The sequence below is a fragment of the Geotrypetes seraphini genome, chromosome 16 (genome assembly GCF_902459505.1).
Source record: "Geotrypetes seraphini chromosome 16, aGeoSer1.1, whole genome shotgun sequence".
In the NCBI taxonomy this organism is placed as follows: domain Eukaryota; kingdom Metazoa; phylum Chordata; class Amphibia; order Gymnophiona; family Dermophiidae; genus Geotrypetes; species Geotrypetes seraphini.
Window position 1 is genome coordinate 43,287,281 of NC_047099.1, and position 21,142 is coordinate 43,308,422.

The 21,142-nt window shown below is 41.5% G+C and overlaps 1 protein-coding gene across 2 annotated transcripts in view; it reads left to right on the forward strand.

Annotated features, from left to right (window-relative positions):
• The window catches only part of KCNJ10 (potassium inwardly rectifying channel subfamily J member 10), a 36,190-nt gene extending 20,663 nt beyond the window's left edge, over positions 1-15,527 (forward strand). For both annotated transcript variants that reach the window (XM_033923976.1, XM_033923977.1), the window contains one exon: positions 8,041-15,527. In XM_033923976.1, the coding sequence (XP_033779867.1) occupies positions 8,041-9,177 (1,137 nt within the window). In that variant the 3' untranslated portion in view covers positions 9,178-15,527. The remainder of the gene's footprint in view (positions 1-8,040) is intronic.
• Positions 15,528-21,142: the final 5,615 nt, after the last annotated feature.

Below are 21,142 nucleotides of genomic sequence, written 5' to 3' on the forward strand. Positions count from 1 at the left end.
CAGTTTTGAATCCACGTGAGTATTTCACCCTCAATTCCATGTCTCGCAATTTTTCAAAGTAGTCGTTCATGAGGGACCTTGTTGAACGCCTTCTGAAGCAGGATTTTTTTATTATGCAAAGATAGAGGATACCACGATGTATTTGAGAATGTGTTATTTTATTTGGACATTATTAGAGACTATTGTAGTAATTACTGAGATTTACTAATTTTAATGAAATAGTAGGTGGGGTTTCTTTAAGGCACTATTAATGTAATTGTAAAATATATTTAATATGTGTTTGTATATTTGAATATGAGGATAAAAGATTACAACTATATGATATGTAATGAATGTTTATTAATGAAATAGGTTTAGTAGCGTCTTTTTTATATAGTATTGTTATATTTGGAAGCTAGTCCCTAATATATACTACAACTTTTGGTTGACCTTGTAAATAACTTACTATCATAAAGGGAAAGAAATCCTATAAGTGGTGCCAAAAAATTGGCACTCAAAGGTATTTCATAATGGGTACCCAAATATGATTGCCAGAGTTTACGCCTACTGAAACAGGTGTAACTCTTATTCCAGATGGATTATCCCTGTAGGAATCTAGGCAAAAACTAGAGTCAGCTGATAACCACAAGGCAGCTTTTAGTAGAATCCCTATAATTATGCTTTATGACAATGTTCCTATACCGACCTGAAATTTCAATGGCATTGAACTGATTTGACTTATAGGGAATAAACAGGAGACGGGATCCTAAGTGTCAAAGGCTTTGAGGCACACGGAAAGTGTAAGTGGGACATTGTTGGCTGTTGTTTTTTTCTAGAGCAAAAATCTGAAGAATGGTTTAAATGTTATGAAGAGGGACAGACTTTAAAGTGATCTTATAATTCCTGTGGTGTTCACATTGTTGAAAGAAACTGGTGCATTTAGAAAGAAAGGAACCAGCATACAAAACAGAGGAATTTTCATTAAAAAAAGGAGACGCATGAGGGGAAAACACAAAATGAAAGAGAAAATAGCCGAAAAAGAATAGGAGAAAGGACTATGTGATCTTCTTTAATGTGTGAAAATATATACACACTGGCATTCATCTTCCCTTTTCTACTTTAAACAAATATCTTTTTTATACATCATTAAACCAAGCCAACAAAAGACAAACCAAAGCGAGAAAGAGAAAGTGGTGTTTGTTTCCGACAGAGTGTGCCAGCAGCCTCTCCATTCCCTCCCCTCCCATTGCTGCTTCTCCCTCCTTCCCTTCAAATCAAAGACAACAAGCCCAGAGGGACACAAGAAAGCACATTTCTCTGTGGTGCCACTGTTTGAAAACTTTTCTTTGAATAAAATAGAACAAAGCACGGCTCCCAGCAACTAGGGTGACCAACAGACCCAGCAGTTTTGGGGAAAGGCCAGTATGCATCTGTTTGGTTTTTTTGCTATCTAGTCACCCAGATTAACTTTCCTGAAAGAGGGGTGTTTTGATCAAAGGAAGAACTGGTGGGATGAAACCAAAGCCATATTGGTCTCTCCTGAGCCAACTAAAGCCATGTCCTCAGGTGGAAGGCAGTGTGTCTTAGAGAAAACAAACAAACCAGGGATGACCTGTTGATTTTATTCATTTTTCTATACCCTTCTCCCAGGAATGGTTTACATGAATTTATTCAGGTACTTAAGCATCTTTCCCTTTCTATCTCAGTGGCCTCACAATTTATCTAATGTACCTGGGGCAATGGGGGGATTAGTGACTTGCCCAGGGTCACAAGAAGCAGTGTGGGTTTGAACCCACAACCTCAGGGTGCTAAAGCTGTAGCTTTAACCACTGCGCCACACAATATTGGAGTTGAGCTTTACTGATAAAACAGTGACTGAATGTGGTTGTATTTTGGCAAGTGCCTGAATTCAGGGGTCCTGTATTCAGTGGAACATTACAAATATGTATAAGAATCCTCTCAAAATAATTTTCTTCCACTTATCTTAAAAGACAGATAAAGTATGCTCTAAAAGATCAGATTGGTTCTTGCCAGATCCCTATCTTTGAAGTTTTTCTGTCTTTTAAGATCAGTTCAAGAAAATTGTTGAGACTCCCCCCTGTGCATATTTGTAATGTTCTGTTGAATAAATACAGGACCCCTAATGTAAGCATGTGCCTACATGCTGAAACGCAGCTGTCAGATCGTAGATTTATAAATAAAGCTCATCTCCCATATTTAGTAGCTTCGGTGGCATACATGATCCACTTCCATTGGCTCTTCCCACTTTTCTCTTTGACTCTATGATCAGCGGAGGGTGATTCTTCTATCTGGGTTTGTCTTAGGTCATTGTTGTTCTGCTGCTTGGAAAGGATTATTTCCTCACATCAGGATTACATTGCCATAGAAAGAGAAAGTGCCTTTATCTGGGCCATGTTGTCTATATGGGAGATTTCTTGGTTTTGGATTCATGGATACCACTGCTCTCTGATGTAATGCAATAAATCTGCATGAGAACATTAAACGTAAGCCGCTGACCCACATCACACCACCTCACCAGGCTGGGCATGACATGTCCTGGTCCAACCTCAGAAACAAAAAAAGGGGTAATGAGATTCTTTTTTCTGACAGCCTTTAGCCGCTTTTGCAATGCAATGAATGTCGAGGTCCCCACGGATTCTGTTGTGAGGATAAATCTCCTTCCTCTTCCCGATGAACATAATTCAACCAAGGTGACTGGAGTACAAAGGGATTTGAGCTGGATCCAAGCTTGACGCTATAAGAAACTCGGAACTCTTGGAGAGTTGTCCATGTCAGGACTTGGTGCCAGAGGTTTCTTCAGGCCAGGAATTAGTCATGGAAGCAGACAGAAGGCACAGTTCTTTCCTATTATACTTCCAGAACAAATCAAAACTTCCTGAATTGTTAAAGGCAGCATGAACTACCACCAAAGCAAAGACCAGTAACATCGTCATGCCCCCAATCTTGTCTAGCCACTCCTGAGCTTCCCATGGGTTTTCGCTGGGGCTCTACTTAAAAATCTTAACTTTTTTGAGTGGACATGAGTCTCACTCTTGGACACCTGTCCTCTTAACTTTGGGACCCTTGCCCTTCTAGGCAATTTCTTCTGAATCCCCAACTCCCTCTGAAGGATCACAAAATCATACTTTCTCCTAAGCCACCTCTGGCCTCCAACTCCATTACTCAGCTACACACCGGTGTAGTGATTTAGCCAGCCAAAGACAAAACTTTACATTACAGTACATTATCATTTCTATACCGTATTACCTTCCAGTTCTATGCAGTTTACAACTCAAAAAAGCTGAGACATTCTCAGGAATTGCAATGCACAATTATTCAATACAGATCATCGTTTATAAGAATTTGTCAAATAAGTATTAACTGGCTTAATTCTTTGTCTTTGACTGCTGCCTGAAAAGAGAGTAATTTATTAAAGTACCTTTTGTTTCGACAATCCTTGACATAAGGAAAGGCAAAGAATGTCAAAATGAGTTGGGGATGTTTTGAAGTGGCTAATACAAAATGTTCTACAAGATAGTCAGCTGTGAGGCCAAACAACACCTTGTAACAGCAATCCAAATTTGAAAAGGACCCTGGCCTCAATTGACAACCAAACTGTGTTTCTGGGCTGCATTATATATAAGGGTAAAGGATCATTTACTTGATATACCGCCTTTCTGATGTTTAGAGATGTGCATTCATTAATACATTTTTGAAAGTAAAACTTTCAAACTTACATGCATATTATAAATTTGCAAGTGTAACACAGTATCTATGTAATAAATGCAGGAGGCAGACAGCACCCAGGCACCACAATACATGCCTAGTCTGACAGTATGGATCTCCGCACCATTGGTCCATACATTTAATGTGAACTGGGAGCTAATTGTCAACATGACAGCTACCTTGGGTATTGCCATCCATTCCCAGTCTTTTGATCCTGCTATCACTCCCCCCCCTCTATCATGCATTCTCCAGTCCAATTTGATCCTCTCTTCCACCCACCACACCCATCAGATCACCTACTCCCCCAGCCTCCATTCCCACCAGTTTCTTCCCATGTAGTGCAGCCCCTCCAGTCTGCCCCCAACCCAACCCTTACACCCAGAGGTAAGGCTTAGTGGTACAGTGGCAAGAAGCATTAATGGTCCCTTTCTGTTCCTACCTCATCTGGTACTTGGTTCAAAATGCATTGCTGACCCCTAGTGGTAGTCTCATGGTACTACCATTAGGGGTCAGCATTACACAGAAGCAGCAGTGGAGGACTGAGAAGGAGTTTGGATCCGGGTGTAGGTTCTAAAGGGAGGATTGGATTGAGGAATGTGGATTAGATTAGGAGGTATAGGAGTAGGGAAGTGATTGAATCTGGAGCTTTTCGAGGTGGTAGTAAGTATCAAATATGCTAGCAGCAGCCACATATCCAATTTACTGATCTCAGCACCAAGCTACAAAACGTTCAGGAGGGAAATAAAAACCAGGTTTGTCAAGAAATATATCAAGACAAACTCATGATACAACCAATAACCTCACTCCATCACCAGACTCTAAATGTTCCAACCAATAGCTTCCCTGTAATCTTCTGGATATGACCAGAATCTCATCCTTTTGTAATCCGCCTAGAACCGTAAGGTATTGGCAGAATAAAAGAAACTAATGGAATATAGTACATTGGTAAGGGAAGACTTCCCTTGGTTAAATCTATGTTGACTGTCCCAGTAAACCTACAGTTGATAGCTTACAATCTAAGGACCACATCAATTAAGAGGTTTTAAAACACAGTAACATGCGTTAACTTGAATAATATGCAGAGGTTAAATAATGCAGCTTGCATTATTTAATGTTTGTTAATATGCATTATCATATGTTATCACGCTTAGTAAATGAGGCTAATACACTGGAGAATATAAATGACTTTTCCAAGTTCACAATGAGTGTCACTGAGTGAAATATTTAAATCTTGGCTTCCCTGGTCTGTCTAAGGTCCAATATTTATAGTTTTAAACATCTTTGCTCCACCAGTGATTGAAGCTATGCTATATACCTATCAACCTACAAGAGTGTTGACATGAGCAATGAAAGCCTTACTTGAGATTTTGCCTATTCAAAGTATTAGATTAGAAGAATATAGGAAATCGGGGCCCAATATTCACAGCAATTTAACCTGTAGCAACAACCGCTGACGGGGTAAATTGCACAAAACCAGCTATCTGCAAATATTCAACAGGAGATAAATGGTTAGGACATAACTGGGAGTCTCAGGGGCATACCGGAGGTGGGTCACACTTAGGACCTAATTTTCAATGTTAAAGAGCAGGACAGCAAAAGTAGGTGCACTATATTTATGCACTAGGCAGTGGCCAGTTAGTGGTGAATATCAGTTTAATCAATTATCCACAGGTGGCCAAAAATGAAACCGAATATTCAAATTCAGTTGCTGGAAATGTTCGGGATCCATGTTGGTGGTGGGCAGCATGGTTATAGCCCTCCATCAGCTGAAAATCAGGCTGTCAATTTTTAATGGAATTGGTCTAACACTGTGGAACACTTTTACCTTGGGAGTTATGGAAAACACAGTCTGAATACTGTTAAAAGAGATCGGAACAAGCCTAAGGGGTAGAGTAAAAATCATTGAAGTGCTATGAGAACCTTTTGGGCTTGTTTTTCTTTATTGAAGGTAAGGCAGGGCTTAGAGATATACCGTATCTTCTTAAAGGGATAGTCATACTATTTAATGTTATATGGCTGAATGATAAGAGTTTAGTAAGGTGCTATTTTTGTCTGTGCTGCTATACAATATGTCATGTTGTAAGCTGCCAAGAATTTGGAGATTGTGTGGGATAGAAATGAAGTAGATTAATTAATTAAAATAATTTAGTGTAAATGCAGGCTTGGTGGTTGTACTCTACATCTGATTCATAAATGACAGTGAAGATCTACTGAGATGCGCTAGTGGGGAGGACAGACAGGTGTACAGGTCACATTTGGACATAGCGTGGCTTGCTCAAACAGCCTAGAACCCTTTAGGTGGGGGACTGGATTAGAAATTACTTTCACCTCACCTCATCAGTGTATTTCTTGGGATGACGTTTAATGTGAACAAGTACTACAAAGTGTGGCATGTGGGAAAGAGGAACCCGAACTATAGCTACGCAATGCTGGGCTCCGTGATAGGAGTCACTGCCCAGGAAAAAGATCTAGGTGTCATTGTTGAGGATACGTTGAAACCCTCAGCTTAATGTGCGGCAGCTGCTAAGAAAGCAAATAGAATGATAGGAATTATCAGAAAAGGAATGAAAATGTTATAATGCCCTTGAATCGCTCTATGGTATGGCCACACTTCAAATACTGTGCGCAGTTCTGATCGCCGTTTCTCAAAAAAGATATAGCGGAATTAGAAAAGGTACAGAGAAGGGTGACGAAAATGATCAAAGGTTTGGGACGACTTCCCTATGAGGAAAGGCTAAAGCAGCTAAGGCTCTTCAGCTTGGAGAAGATACGGCTCAGGGGTGATATGATAGAGATCTATAAAATCCTGAGTGGAGTTGAAAAGATAGATGTGAATCGCTTGTTTACTCTTTCCAAAAATACTAGGACTAGGAGACATGGAATGAAGATACTAAGTAGTAGATTTAAAACAAACCAGAGAAAATATTTCTTCACTCTGGAATTCGTTGCCAAAGAATGTGGTAAAATCAGTTAGTTTAGCGGAGTTTAAAAAAGGCTTGGATAATTTCCTAAAAGAGAAGTCCATAGGCCATTAGTGAGATGGTTTGGGGAAATCCACTGCGTACTCTTAGAATGAGCAGCATCAAATCTGTTTTCCTACTTGGGATCTGGGTTGCTCACTGTTGGAATCAGGATCCTGGACTTGATGTCCCTGTATTGGCAGTTCTTATGCTCACATATTTCTCCCTTTTAATTATACTGAATGTATCCATTTACTTATCTTTTATTCAGTTTAGACCAGAGCTGAAGGTGTATCACCAAATATTTGACAGACAGTATATGCTGCAGGATGAGGGAGTGAGAACCAGAAAGTCAGGTACTTGAAATCTCCATAACTGATCCTTATTTCTGTCACCAGCCCCAGATGAAAAGGCTACAGTCCACCTCTCTCTCACACCCTGTCAGACATTATCTTGCTTCTGTATCTCATAAGAACAGCCTTACTGGGTCAGACCAATGGTCTTATCTAGCCCAGTATCCTGTATTCGTGGAGGCCAATCCAGGTCAAAGTGCCTGGCAAAAAGCAATTTTCCATGCTCCCGATCCAGGGCAAGCAGTGGCTTCCCCCATGTCTTTCTCAGTAACAGATTATGGACTTGTACCCGTTCTCAGGATTTCATAGATTTGAATCCTATCTCCCCTCAGCCGTCTCTTTTCCAAGCTGAAGAGCCCTAACCTCTTTAGTCTTTCCTCATACATCATTGTTGACAACAATTAAAGGATGTATAGAGTTTACTCCTTTGTGAAGCTGCAAATTGTAGTGCTTAGTGTGTCTCGCTTGTGAATATTGTCTCTCAAGTGTCACAACAGGTTGAGAACCACTCATCCAGGCTTATACAAAAAGCTGATCATTATAGATCTGCAGGATAGTGGTGACATCTGGTGGAGATCAATGGTTATAGCTTGTTTGCCTCCCACTGCTTGGACTGTGGCCACTCTAATTCCCTGCAGCATTCTATGTCCTAGGCATCACCCACCTCATACAAAAATATGTCCATATTAATTATAGAAAAGGCCCACAATCTCAGTCATTAATGGTCCAGTTTGTTTTAAAACATGGCATTACTATATTCTGCAAAGAACTGTGGTTGCTTCTTACATAGAAACATGATGGCAGATAAAGACCAAATGGCCAATCCAGTCTGTCCATCCACGACTGCCAATTTTTGGGGGAGGTCCTTGGTCCCTGTGGCCTCTCCTGTCCCAACGACTAGGGTGTGTATAACAGAAACTCACTTTTATCCTTCTGCTGATTGTGATACTACAATACATAGTTTTATACATTCCTATTGCATTTCGTAGTGTATTAAACTTTCGTTATCAATTGCTTTCCAGATGACCTCTCCAGTCAAAGTCTATTACAGTCAGACCACGCAGACAGATGGCCGCCCTCTGATTAGCCCAGGCCTGCGCAAGAGGCGGGTGATGACAAAGGATGGACGGAGCAACGTGCGAATGGACCACATCACAGACAAGAGTTTCCTCTACCTCAAGGACCTGTGGACCACGTTCATTGACATGCAGTGGCGGTATAAGCTGCTTCTCTTCTCTGCCACTTTCGCAGGCACTTGGTTTATCTTTGGAGTGATCTGGTATCTTGTAGCTCTGGTGCACGGAGACATTCTAGAGTTTGAAATGTCAGCCAACCACACCCCCTGTGTCATGCAAGTGCACACACTGACTGGCGCTTTCCTTTTCTCCCTGGAGTCTCAGACCACTATAGGCTATGGATTCCGTTACATCAGTGAGGAGTGTCCCTTTGCCATTATCCTACTCATAAGCCAACTGGTTCTCACCACCATTATGGAGATCTTCATCACTGGAACCTTTCTGGCCAAGATTGCCCGGCCAAAGAAGAGGGCAGAGACCATTAAGTTTAGCCAGAATGCAGTGGTGGCCCAACATGATGGAAAACTCTGTTTGATGATCCGAGTAGCCAACATGCGGAAGAGCCTGTTGATTGGCTGCCAAGTAATTGGCAAGCTTCTACGAACCTACCTTACCAAGGAAGGTGAAAATGTTAGGCTGAACCAGATCAATGTAGACTTCCAAGTTGACACTTCCTCCGACAGCCCTTTCTTGATCCTGCCACTCACCTTCTATCATGTGGTGGACGATGCCAGCCCCCTCCGAGATGTAGCACTTCAGTCTGGAGAGGGGGACTATGAACTTGTGGTGATCCTCAGTGGAACTGTAGAGTCCACCAGTGCCACCTGCCAAGTGCGGACCTCCTACTTACCTGAGGAGATCTTGTGGGGTTATGAATTCAACCCTCTTATCTCATTATCAGCAAGTGGGAAATATGTGGCCGACTTCAGCCTATTTGACAAAGTGATTAAGGTGTCTCCACCATGCTGTATGCATGAAACCATTCGGTATGGAGACCCTGAAAAGCTGAAGCTGGAAGAATCCTTCCGGGACAAACCTGAGAAAGAAGGAAGTCCCTTAAGTGTCCGAATCAGCAATGTTTGACCTTCAAGAAGGATGTCTTGATTATTACAGTTAGATCTTTTGTAATCCTTCTCCAGATACCCTGCCTTTTACTTTCTCCAGTTTTCATGTCTACTGGAATTTTATAAGGCAGTTGTAGCTAAGCTCACCGTAGGAATGTTTGGGATGATATCTGGAGTGACGCAGATAGAGCCTCTCAGCTGTTCTAAAAGGGAATCTTACCTATAGAGAACCAACAGTCAGTAAAGTCATTTTCAGTGTGAACTTTTAAACACCTCATCTCACATCTGCAATCTGCTATTAACAGCTGAAATCTGGTACAACTGGAAAGAAACTTCAGTCTGAAAGAAGACTGGAGCTCTTATTTTAACTCCAGCTAGGAATTAACTGTAGGCTATTCTTTTGCAGAATTTAGGCCTCCTATAACCTTTACCATAAAAAGTGGATGGAAGCAATTGTGAAATCTGATTGGTAATGGGGGTTGCATGATTGTGACATAGCAGAATGATCAAAAGCTTGTGTTGATTGCGCGGAGACCAATTTTCAAATCGCCCAATATTCAAAGTGATTTGAATTGGCTCCTTAAATTGCTTGACTGTGGCTAACTAGAGATATTCAATGGCAGTTAACCAAAATCGGCTAACTTATCGGCATTCCAGGGGAGGACAAAGTTTGCACCTACGTGGTTAAGTGCTAATATTTGGTCTATTACCACACAACTGTATAAACTGAGCCACATAAAAAGCAGTCCTATCTTATATGGTTTATCTTCTGTCATTGAACTTAACTCTATGTTTTAGTGGCCATCAGATATGCAGTGCTGGCGTCTGCACATGACCCAGTATTGAATATCCATAGTGGCCGCCTCAGATGACTGTTGGCCAGAAAGTGTTTGGGCATGTAACTTTATTGAGGTGGACCCCCCAACTTAGCCTGTCTGAACATTTACTAATGCTGAGCTCCTAAATTTAGGCTTCTAATTTCTTTTTTTTTGTTTGTTTGTTTAATAAATTTTATTGAATTTCCACAGCAGCAAATACAACACAAAATAATACAAGCAAAACAACAAGTAGCCAATTCCCCATCCCAAAACAGATACAGTCCTACTGGTACCCTTCAGTACAATGCAATACTAGCCAACTCAAAATGTTTACCCACCCTTCCCCCCAAACTCCTCCCAACCCAACAAACCAGCCACAAAGACCCGAAGGATAGTGTGTGTGTGTAGCAAACAAAATACACTGCTAAAGAATAGACAGAAAGGGAACTAGGACGAACTGGATAGCCATTTCACATAAGGCCATGATGCATTAATGCTGTTAATTTAGACATGCGAAATATAAGATCCAATTTCCCCTAAAAGTGTTGCCTTGTTGGCGGGTGCACTTTAGGGTTCTAATTTCAAGTTTATTGAAAATTTGATATCCCACTTATCAGATGTGTAAAACTAATAAAAATGTAGATAATTATGGGGTGTCAAATAGAAACTCATCCATTGAAGGGCAGTAGGTGCTTAGCAGTTATTTTCTGCACTGTTGCCTATTCAGAGGCTCTTCAATGAGGCGTTTTGGCATGGCCTGATCAGCCCAACCATGGGCTCACCTGGAGAAGCCAATGAGCGGAAACACTCCTCCCAACCGCAGTGCGCGTGAGGCTCCTCGCGCGCCCCATCCGGCGTCAGAGAAACAGCTTCCGCTTCGAGCGCAGAACGCACGCGGTGCCTCGTGCGCACTGCGGCCGCCTGAAACGGTCGGGCGCGAGCTGGTCTTGGAGGGCGGGAGGCAGCGAAGGTAGGGCGAACGGTTTCCGTTTGAATTTAGTGCTGGAATTGTGTCAGTTTTGAGGAAGAAATGGTCCGGGCGGGGCCTGTGTTTTGGCCCATTAAACTGAAGGATCCCAGAGGAGCGTCCGGGCACCCAGCTCGGGACTGTGGCGGAAGGGCCTCTGCGCATGCGCCCATGGCAACCGAAGTGCTGGTAAGTCTGTCCGGGAAGAAGAGGTCGGATTGAGCCATTGAATTCAGGGAACTTTGAAAGTTCTGCTTCGAAATCAGCACTCCTAAATTCAGGGAGATTTGGGGTGGGGCAAATAGTAGGCGTTTAGCACCACGTTTAACTGAAATTAGGAGACAAATTTAGGATCTCGGCATTTTCTTTAAAAAATATTGGACCTGCAGAGTTTGGGATCTTGCACTCCTTGCAAGCTGGAAATATTTTATGACATGAATTCTAAAGGCAGATGAAATATGTCAGATGTGAACTAAGCTGTCATTTCTCTAGTGGTTCTAGGTCTTTCCTTGAAGGATTTTGCTTCTAGGATCCAAAATATTTGTTTTGCACTTACATTTTAACTTTGCACCTTATGTAATGTTAATATATGAATACAGAATTATATATATTTAATATTGTCTGAGCCCATTTCCCCCCCCCCCCCCCAGAAAACATGAAACCAAAAACTGCTGCCATGATGAGAAAAGATTTCCCGGATATAAGAGTTTTCTGGATACATTTTCACAAGGATTGATGTGTGGAAATTATGTACTGTAGTTGCCACAGTGGCTTTCCAGTTTCCTAAAAAAATGTTGGCATTAGCTATGAGGCCCTGATTCTATAAAGTTAGATGCCGATATCAGGGCCCCCTAACCATGACCATTTTCAGTGTAGGCACCTCCTCTTTATAGAATCGTTTTTCAAGTTAGGCCCCAACTTTCAATCAAGTCCAATTACTCTCTTATGAGTGTCGAGTGCCAATATCGGTGCCTACCTTTAGGCGGACTTTATAGAACAGGGCTGTAATGTACATTTTCACAAACCAGCTCTTCTCTACCCATTTTCCTGAAAGGACTAGAAAAGATTCTGTAAATCTCAACCAAATTTGAAAAAAATAAGGTCTGATTCTATAAAGTTTAGCAATATAGGCACTGAGGGGGAAATTCTATTATCGGTGCCAAGTTTAGTGGCTACCTAAGAAGCAGCCGCCAATAGTGTGCCAATGCTGATGATAGAATTTCACCTTTTTTTTTATACCGGCACCTTAAAATGGAGGTCAGACTTTTTAAAGTCTACATTTAAGGTGCCAGGATCACACTTACAGAAGCATCTGGGGTATCTAAGGCCACGTCCAATGCAAGCCACGCCCACGCCGGCCTTAGGCGTCCTTACGCACCCCTAAAGGCGCCATTGATGCCTCCTTTTTTAGAAAACGTGCCTCTGGATTCGTTGGTTAGCCGGCGGTAGAGTGCCCTACCGCCGGCTAACCTTTAGCACATCTTTTAGAATTTCCCCCTGATTCTGTAAAACTTAGGCACTCGCAGAGACAATTAGAACAGAACCCAACCATTCCCTATTCCCGGAAAAAAATGAAAACCCTTCTCTTTGACAACTGATCCCTACAGGAACCTTCCAAATATTTTGCTTGATATGACTAGGTCCATCTCCTCTTCCTTGCCCCTAGTAACCCTTTCTCCTGCAGGTCACCTTGAGCCTGTATAGGTACTGGGCGACACACAAATGTCAGATTAGATTAGATTCTAGAATCACGCTTAGCATCCCTTAAGCGTTCTTAGGCGGCGCTCAGCACCCAACATTTAGGGTTTCCTATGTCTATATCAGAGCCTAATGGCACCTGATTCACAAAAACATGCCCGTAAGCCACCCCTTTGGGCTAGGTGCCTACTGTTTATAGAATCGTTTAAGCCCAGTTAAGCTGTATGTGAGGTGTTGAGTCCCAATATCGGCACTTATTAAGCCTATTGCACAATTAAATTAGGCAGATATCAGAGCTATCTTTAGGCAGACTATATGGAAATCCGGAATAAATCATTAGGCCTAAATTAGGCACAAATCTGCCATATTTTAGGAATGCCCCTGAACCACCTGTGCTTCTCCCAAGGCGTAAATTCAAACGGTTGCCAATTACATTGCACACGCATTCAGAGAATAGGCCCAGTGCCCTCCAAATTCCAATTTTGGATGCCAGGGTATGTGTGTGGGTTGTTTTGTACATACTTCAAAGTACAGGTGGGACTTTGCAGCTGGGCTCACCCCTGATGATTTTCCCTTCACAATGATGGCACCGAAGAGAAACCAAAGTTGCCATAAAGTGCCATTGTCTGCCTAATAAAAACAATCAGGGCAAATCTTTACCTTTAAGAAAGAATAGGCTGCATAACCGTGGATAAAGTCCCACTGCCCTAATTTTCCTTGTAAAATATTAAGGATTTTGATTTTACCTTATAAGGATGTGCCAGTGTCAATTTCCGATCTATCTCTGCTACTGAAATGGTTTCATTCAAAATGTTCAGGAACTCCCTTTGCTGGAAATTTGGAACCCCTATGCTACAAGTGGATATAGGACTGTCTGGTGTCAGCATATACGTATGTGGCGTGGTATTTTCTGACATTAAAAATCCAAATACTTTAGGCTGTGCTATAAAGTTCATAGTAACATAAAAGCATTATGTGTTCCATTTTTCTAATAAGAAGACAATTTGTAAAATGCACTTTTGACCTGGGTATGCTTCATTGAGATTGGTGCAAAAAAATATATATATATATTTTTGCTTAAAACTTTTCAAGCCACAAAACAGCCAACTGTAAAAACTACGTTGGTTCTTTGAAAGGTTTCCGTATTTGCGGGAGAAGTGGTAAAAGGGCAAACCATCTCACCTTTTCAGATATTTAAGAGTGTGTCAAAAAAAATAAAAGTGCAAACACCTTTTGAAGATTTTGGGTTTTGTTATTGCAATCCACATGGAACTGAATAGGTTTTGTGGAATATAAGTTTGAAATGTAATGTAATTAAGGGGTGACCTCCCTTAATTCCTGCTGCTCAGTAGAAGTGCTTTTCTGAAACCTTGATGTCCTAAATAACAGGCGTAAATTGCAATGTAGGTCTATTAGGACATAGATGTTCAGAAACAGAGAATAAGCAAATAAGCCTCCAAGTTACTGGGAATAAATAGCACTGCGCTATGATATGGAAAAGGTATTTTTGTCCCTGGCACCAGAATTTCAGAGGGTAGGAAGGCACAAATTCTCAACCGAGCTCCACTTCAGTGCCAGCTGGCAATCTAATATTTCTGCATTAGGTTCACCATTTCCCTACAGAAACACAGACATAAATCCCATGTAGTCTGCCAGTCATGCCATCGGCTCCAGCTGTTCTCTGGCACAATATTCACATCTATTTAGTGACAAATAGATGGAACCTTTCCATGATGGTAACTTAACAATGCATTGGTGTTGTGACATTGTGGTTGAGCAGCTCACCTTCCTTCTTTCATTTTGATTTTAGTTGGGATTTAAAAAAAGAAGTTGCCAAAAAAAACGAAACTGGCTTATGATGGATGATCAGTGTTGGCCATTTTGAAATTGTTTACTAGTGATTTTTCAACTTTAGGACTTGTTTAAAGGTGGCTGTCCAGCCTTCAAAGACAAAGGAGTTTTACTTGTGCTGGTTTTGTTTTTTTTCTGATTTTGTCACAATTACTCTGCTGTTCTTTTTCATTTCTACATGACTTTCTTTTGATGCAGCCTTTGTGGTGAAACTCATAGTAAATAGGATATGATAGCCTATTCCTAGTTGACCTTGGTCTGTCCTTGCCATTTTCAGGATATGAAGCTTAGAAGTCACTGACTTAATTTTGAACTACTGGAATCGATAAGTATAAAGCGGTTTACAAAGCTAATAATATAATAGGCACATTGAACCAACTTCTCTGTCCCGGATGGGCTCACAATCTAAACTAAAGTGCCTGAGAGAAAAACTTTGCTTATATTAAAAGATAAATTGGAGGAAGAACCTCCAGAGAAAAAGCCCCAAAGTATGCAGGAAAGATAAAAATAAAAGTTACATTTCAAAAAATAAATAGTAAGTAACAAGATGAATATATGAATTATGATCAAATAAAAGAAAAATTAAAACAAACTGAATAAAAATTGTGGGTTTTGAAAAGCAGGGTCCTCGAGCCTCTTCTCATACATCTTTTGATGGAAATCCCATATCATTTTTGTTAACTGTTTCAAGTTATGTCCTTAGCAAGATAAAGCCTCCGAAACTGAACACAATACTCACCAATGACTCTACAGAAGCATTAACAGTTCTTTCAATACAGTGGAGCATCCTTCTGGCTCCAGTCACCACCACCTTGTCACATTGAGATCCTCAGACACTATTACCCCAAGGGGTCTCTCCTGAGCCATGCTTATCAGTGTCTCACCTCCAATCTTGCGTATCTCATTTGGATTTCTGCAACTCAAGTGCATCACTCTACACTTCTTTACATTCAATTTACACATGGACTTAAAAATTACGGGCAGAGACATTTACATCTGCTCCAAAGCAAGTGTATGAGGGACGGCTGAAAAGTTTTCAGCCTAACCAAGAAGAGCCATAACTTACAAGTTATTCTACACTTTGGGTGTCAATGAGGCAAATGCATCTAGTAAATGGGCCCAAGTCGAGGGAAACCAAGCCATTGTGACATCACCGATGAGGTTGGCTCTTAGGCATTATGACATCACAATACGAGGGGCCGCTGAAAAGTTCTTGGGCCAACCAAGAAGAGAATGATGTGGAACCATGACACTTACAAGTTATTCTGCACTTTGTTTTCATGGTTAAATGCACTGAGCAGTGGAGTAGTAAGGGGGGCAGGGAGCACCAAGTTGACAGGGTTGCTGGCATCTCTCCTCTCCCCAGGATAGGGGAGGCATCTCTTAAATGCATTCTCTCTCTCACTCCCCTGCATACCTCTTCTACTTCTCACTAGCTTTGAGCAGGGTCTCCCCACTGCTGCTCACACTGGCCTGAGCCTTCTCTCTGACATCACTTCCTGTTTATGAGACTAAGAAGACATGAGAGGGAAGGCTGAGGTTGGAATGAGCAGTGGGTAGGAGAGCCTTCTGCCAATAACAACTAGAAGAGGTACAGTGGGTTGGGAGAGTGCCTTTAAGAGACGTCAACTGCCATGAGGGGAGGGGGGAATGCCAAGCCTCTCCATCCCAAGCATCAGCTTCCCTTGCTACACCACTGGTGCCCACACATTCCCAACTCCATATTATGAATTTCTGTATTAGGGAATTTTATATACAATACTTAGTTTTATGTGCTATTTCCATACTCATTTTTCGGTGCAAAAGATAAGAGAAGCAAGACACCAAAATTAGGGTTACCATATTTAACGAAGGGCAAACCCGGATGCACAGCCCCGCCCTGTTCCCAAAAAGCCTCATTTCTTTTTTTCCCGACCTCCAGGCTGCGTCTGGAGGACCTCCAACATGTGTGGATGCGTCTGACGTCATCCACGTATGCTTGTTGAAGGCCCTCCAGATATAACTGGAGCTCAGGGCTTTCCAAAACCCAGACAGTCCAAAAGTCCATCCAGGAACCCGGACAGCCCTCTAAAAAGAGGACATGTCCTGGTAACTCTAATCAAAATGGCCCCAAAACAGCGGATCAGCACAGAGCTACACCTGCACGCCAAGTGACAGAATAGTGCATAAATGTTTCTGCGCAGATCTGAAAAAGGGGCATAACTCTGGGAGGGATATATAGTAGGTGGGTCAAGGGCATTCCCTTAAAATGCACACAGAGTTACAGAATCCAGGGGATCCACAGCCAACTTGCATGCTGGGATTTACAACTGGTTCCAGCCCTTTATACAATACCATTTAGCCCTAGCAACTCTTCAACATAACACATGAAAAAATGTGACCAAAATTCTGGCCTAAGAAAAACTCTGACATAAGGAGCTTTAGACTCTGCTCTTTTATTGATTGAGATTTATTATCCACCTTTATGAAGAGATTCTATACATCCAATTATGCCATATGGCTTCAATTTTTAGCCCGATACATTGAAAGCCTATACGGTTTATTTTAGGTCTGCCTTTCGGCCACCCTTGGCACCAGAGAAATAACTGACAATTTATTAATACCGGCCCAATGTGATTATAATTAAGATAACACATGACAAATGTGTGATTGCGCAGTAATCCAGACTGAAAAATGGGGCACATTTAAAAAATTTGATAGGAGGGTTCTTTCTGCCACATCTTCCAGTTGCTTGGTAATTATTATTTGATTTCCTAAAAGAACCTCGTGTTTCCTAGTTTGGGGGGGGGTGTCAATATTCAGCTTCAACCATACTCAGCAGGACTTAACAGGACAGTCTGCTATAACACTGCCCTATCATTATATCAAAAAGCAAGAAGCAGATTAGCTCAAAAATGAAGACGTATGATTTATTAACAACAAAAACCTGGCATGGCCATATTTCACCCTCAGGCTGCGTCAAGGTTATGATTATTTATTTTTCATTTACATAATTTTGCATAATGTTTTAATTTTTTTCTTTACTTATATACGATCATTTGTGTGTAACTTTATTTTAATGTATAGTCTTTACCCCCGACGCAGCCCGAGGGCAAAATGTGGCCAAGTTGGGTCTTTGTTGTTAAGAGATCATAAGTCTTCATTTTGGACTAATCTGCTCCTTGGGTTTTGTTGTGCTCATTCTGGCAGATTCTTGCCTCTATTTCGTGTGTATTTGCCAGGAGTTGGATAGGAGCCGGTACTTCTGCAGACATCAGCCATAGTGCTGGTGCCCCGTAGAAGCTACACAGGCAGATAGGATTGCAGAGAAGGCAGTCTTATTTTGGGGAGTGTGGTGCAGAAGTTAGAGCTACAGCCTTGGCTTCCTGAGGTTGTGGGTTCGAATCCCAGGCAAGTCACTTAATCTCCATTAGATAGAGTGGGAGCCCACCAGGACAGTTAGGGAAAAATGCTCGAATACCTGAATCATTTGTAATCTGCATAAATTGTAGAATATGCGGAATATAAATATATATATATATTTAAATTAACTCTGTGGGTTCTGGCATTGAATATGAACCAACACGTGTGTAACTTCCAGCACCTGAGGCTGGATATTCAACATGGAGGCCCTATGTTGTCCACAAAAATATTGGCCCGCCCTTCAAACAAAATTAAAGTATAAAAAATTAATTAAGCTAAACTAAGGCCTCCTTTTATCAAGCTACGTAAGGGTTTTTATCGCCAGCCGCTGCGGTAAAAGCTCCGACGCCCATAGGAATTCAATGAGCATCGGAGTTTTTACCGCAGTGGCCGGTGATTTAAAAAAAGAAAACCCTAACACAGCTTGATAAAAGGGGACCTAAATCATATGAAAGGAAATTCTGCAAAGAGAGGGCATAGGATGAAGTTAAGAGGTGATAGGCTCCGAAGTAATCGGAGGAAATAGTTTTTTACAGAAAGGGTGGTAGATGCATGGAACAGTCTCCCAATAGAGGTGGTGGAGCCAGAGACAGTGTCTGAATTCAAGAGGGCCTGGGATAGGCACGTGGGATCTCTCGGAGAGAGAAAGAGATAATGGTTACTGCGGATGGGCAGACTGGATGGGCCATTTGGCCTTTATCTGCCGTCATGTTTCTATATGCGTGATGGTTTTTGTGCTATATATATAGAAATGCATCGCTAAATACTGAGATCAAAAATTGTTGGTTTATAGAACTTGTCGCTCACACGGAAAAACATTTTTGCACACATCTGGCCATTCCTTAGAGGCACCTTTTCTTGTGCCTGGACATGACCCTGGCATCAAATATCCCAGCTAAAGTCCGCCTGCAGCTGTCAGTGACTTTAAAACTGCTCAGCCCAGTGAGCTGAATATCAACTAGTTTGTTTTAATTTGTGCACTGTACTGAAAACAAAAAACCCCCAAATCTATAATCTAGAGAAAAAAATGATATATTCATTGGGAAAGAGTTCATGCTAAATAAAATGTATATTTTGTTCTGGTTTGTTGTGCTGGAAAGTTCCTAAATAAACTCATATGTATGATGACAACTCTCAACTTGGGATCTGCTTGGATCAATCAAAAATGATACAGTCAAGGCTGCAGCTTCAACTGAGGGGCTTTGGTGGGCTGCAACAAAAGCTTGAGCCATGGAGCTGAAAAACAAGAGCAGTGTTGTGTCCAGAGAGTCGTGGCCACATATGGCACAATATTTGCCCAATGAACTGGTATTCTACCTTTACTTAGCACCCATTTTGCCCCAAGACCAATCCTGGGTTATGAGGTGTGGCTTTTGTTATGGAGATTTATATTAGAAAATGACACGGGGACAAATTTGTCCCCGCGGGAACTCATTTGCACAAGCCTCAAACACTTTAAAATCATTAAGTGCGGTTAAGACAAAGATTACAGGAATGGGGCAGGGACGGGGCCATTTTATGTTATTAAGTCTGCCTTTGTAAATGATTATACAAACCAACCAAAATATACAAAATCAAAGAAAACAAACAAAAGATCACACAGGTGTACAATATAAAGCAGAAAATAGCACAATAAACGATGACCATAATTCCCATTAACTAAAACATAGATGTCCTATCAACATACTTATCCAAAATTCTCCATCCAGCCATAAGCTTCTTAGTGTTAAGTTAAAGAGGATTCCACCAAGCCACAATTCTTCCAGTTCTCCCAAATTATTTTTAGAGTTGGTGATAAAAGAGGACCTAACAAGAGCCATTCTTGGACACGCAGAGCTTGCCAAAACACCAGTAACTTAAGGATTACGATCTTATCAATCGGTGAACAGTCAATATGAAACATCAGTTTAATGGCAGCTCATAGCACCTCCTAAAAGGGGCAAAGTCACTCCCCAATTCAGCCAACATACATTGCAAACATTGGTACTTATGATGTAAGAGACAATGTTCGGACATAAGAATTGCCAGTGATCCATCGTGCCCAGTAGTCCGTTCACGCAGCGGCCTTTAGGTCAAAAACCAGTGCCCTAACTGAGACTAGCCTTACCATGGTCAGCACTGATCACAGATATTCAATGCCAGGCTGTTTCTGGTGTCTGGCACTGAATATTTGTAGCCAGATAAGTCAATATTGTAGGGTAGGGTGGGAGGTTGGGTGGGGAGGGTTATTTCTTTGTTTATATATAAATGCATAAGTAATAGTAGGGGGGTTATTCTTTATGTCATTTTATTGATTGAAAATAAGTACTTACTGTTATGGCTACTGGATGCATAGTGTTCTGCACTTTTAACTGATTTGAAAATTAATAAAGATTAATTTAAAAAAATTAAACCATATTTGCAAGTATTTTTGAAAGTGACCATTTAAAATCTGTGAGAACACATGAGCAATTGCTCATGCATTCCTTTTAGAGCAGGGGTGTCAAAGTCCCTCCTTGAGGGCCGCAATCCAGTCGGGTTTTCAGGATTTCCCCAATGAATATGCATGAGATCTATGTGCATGCACTGCTTTCAATGCATATCCATTGGGGAAATCCTGAAAACCCGACTGGATTGCGGCTCTCAAAGAGGGACTTTGAGATCCCTGTCTTAGAGGTCTACAGAATCCTGAATGGCACAGAACCAAAGAGAGAATCGATTTTCCACCCTTTCAAAAAAGTACAAAAACCAGGAGACACTCAATGAAATTACATGGAAATAATTTTAAAACAAATAGGAGGAAATATATTTTACTCAAAGAATAGTTAAGCTCTGGAATTTGTTGCCAGAGGATGTGGTTACAGTGGTTAGAATAGCTGGGTTCAAGAAAGGTTTGGACAAGTTCCTGGAGGAAAAGTCCATAGTCTGCTGTTGAGACAGACATGGGGGAAGCCATGCTCTGATTTGGTAGCATGGAATGTTGCTATTTGGGTTTCTGCCAGGTACTTGTGACCTGGATTGGTCACTGTTGGAAACTGGGCTAGATGGACCACTGGTCTAACCCAGTGTGGCTGTTCTTATGGTGAACAGTATATGTATGGTAGTGGTCTGAAAATGAAATCTTCACACTTGTTTTTTCAGGTCTGCCTCGGCCACACCGCAGGGCAGCCTCATTTTACCATGGCTGTTGGTGCAGGGTGAAAGCTTTTTCTTGAAGAGGACCTTGGTCCTGAATTCTGAATTTACCTGCTGAGAAAAATCAACACTCA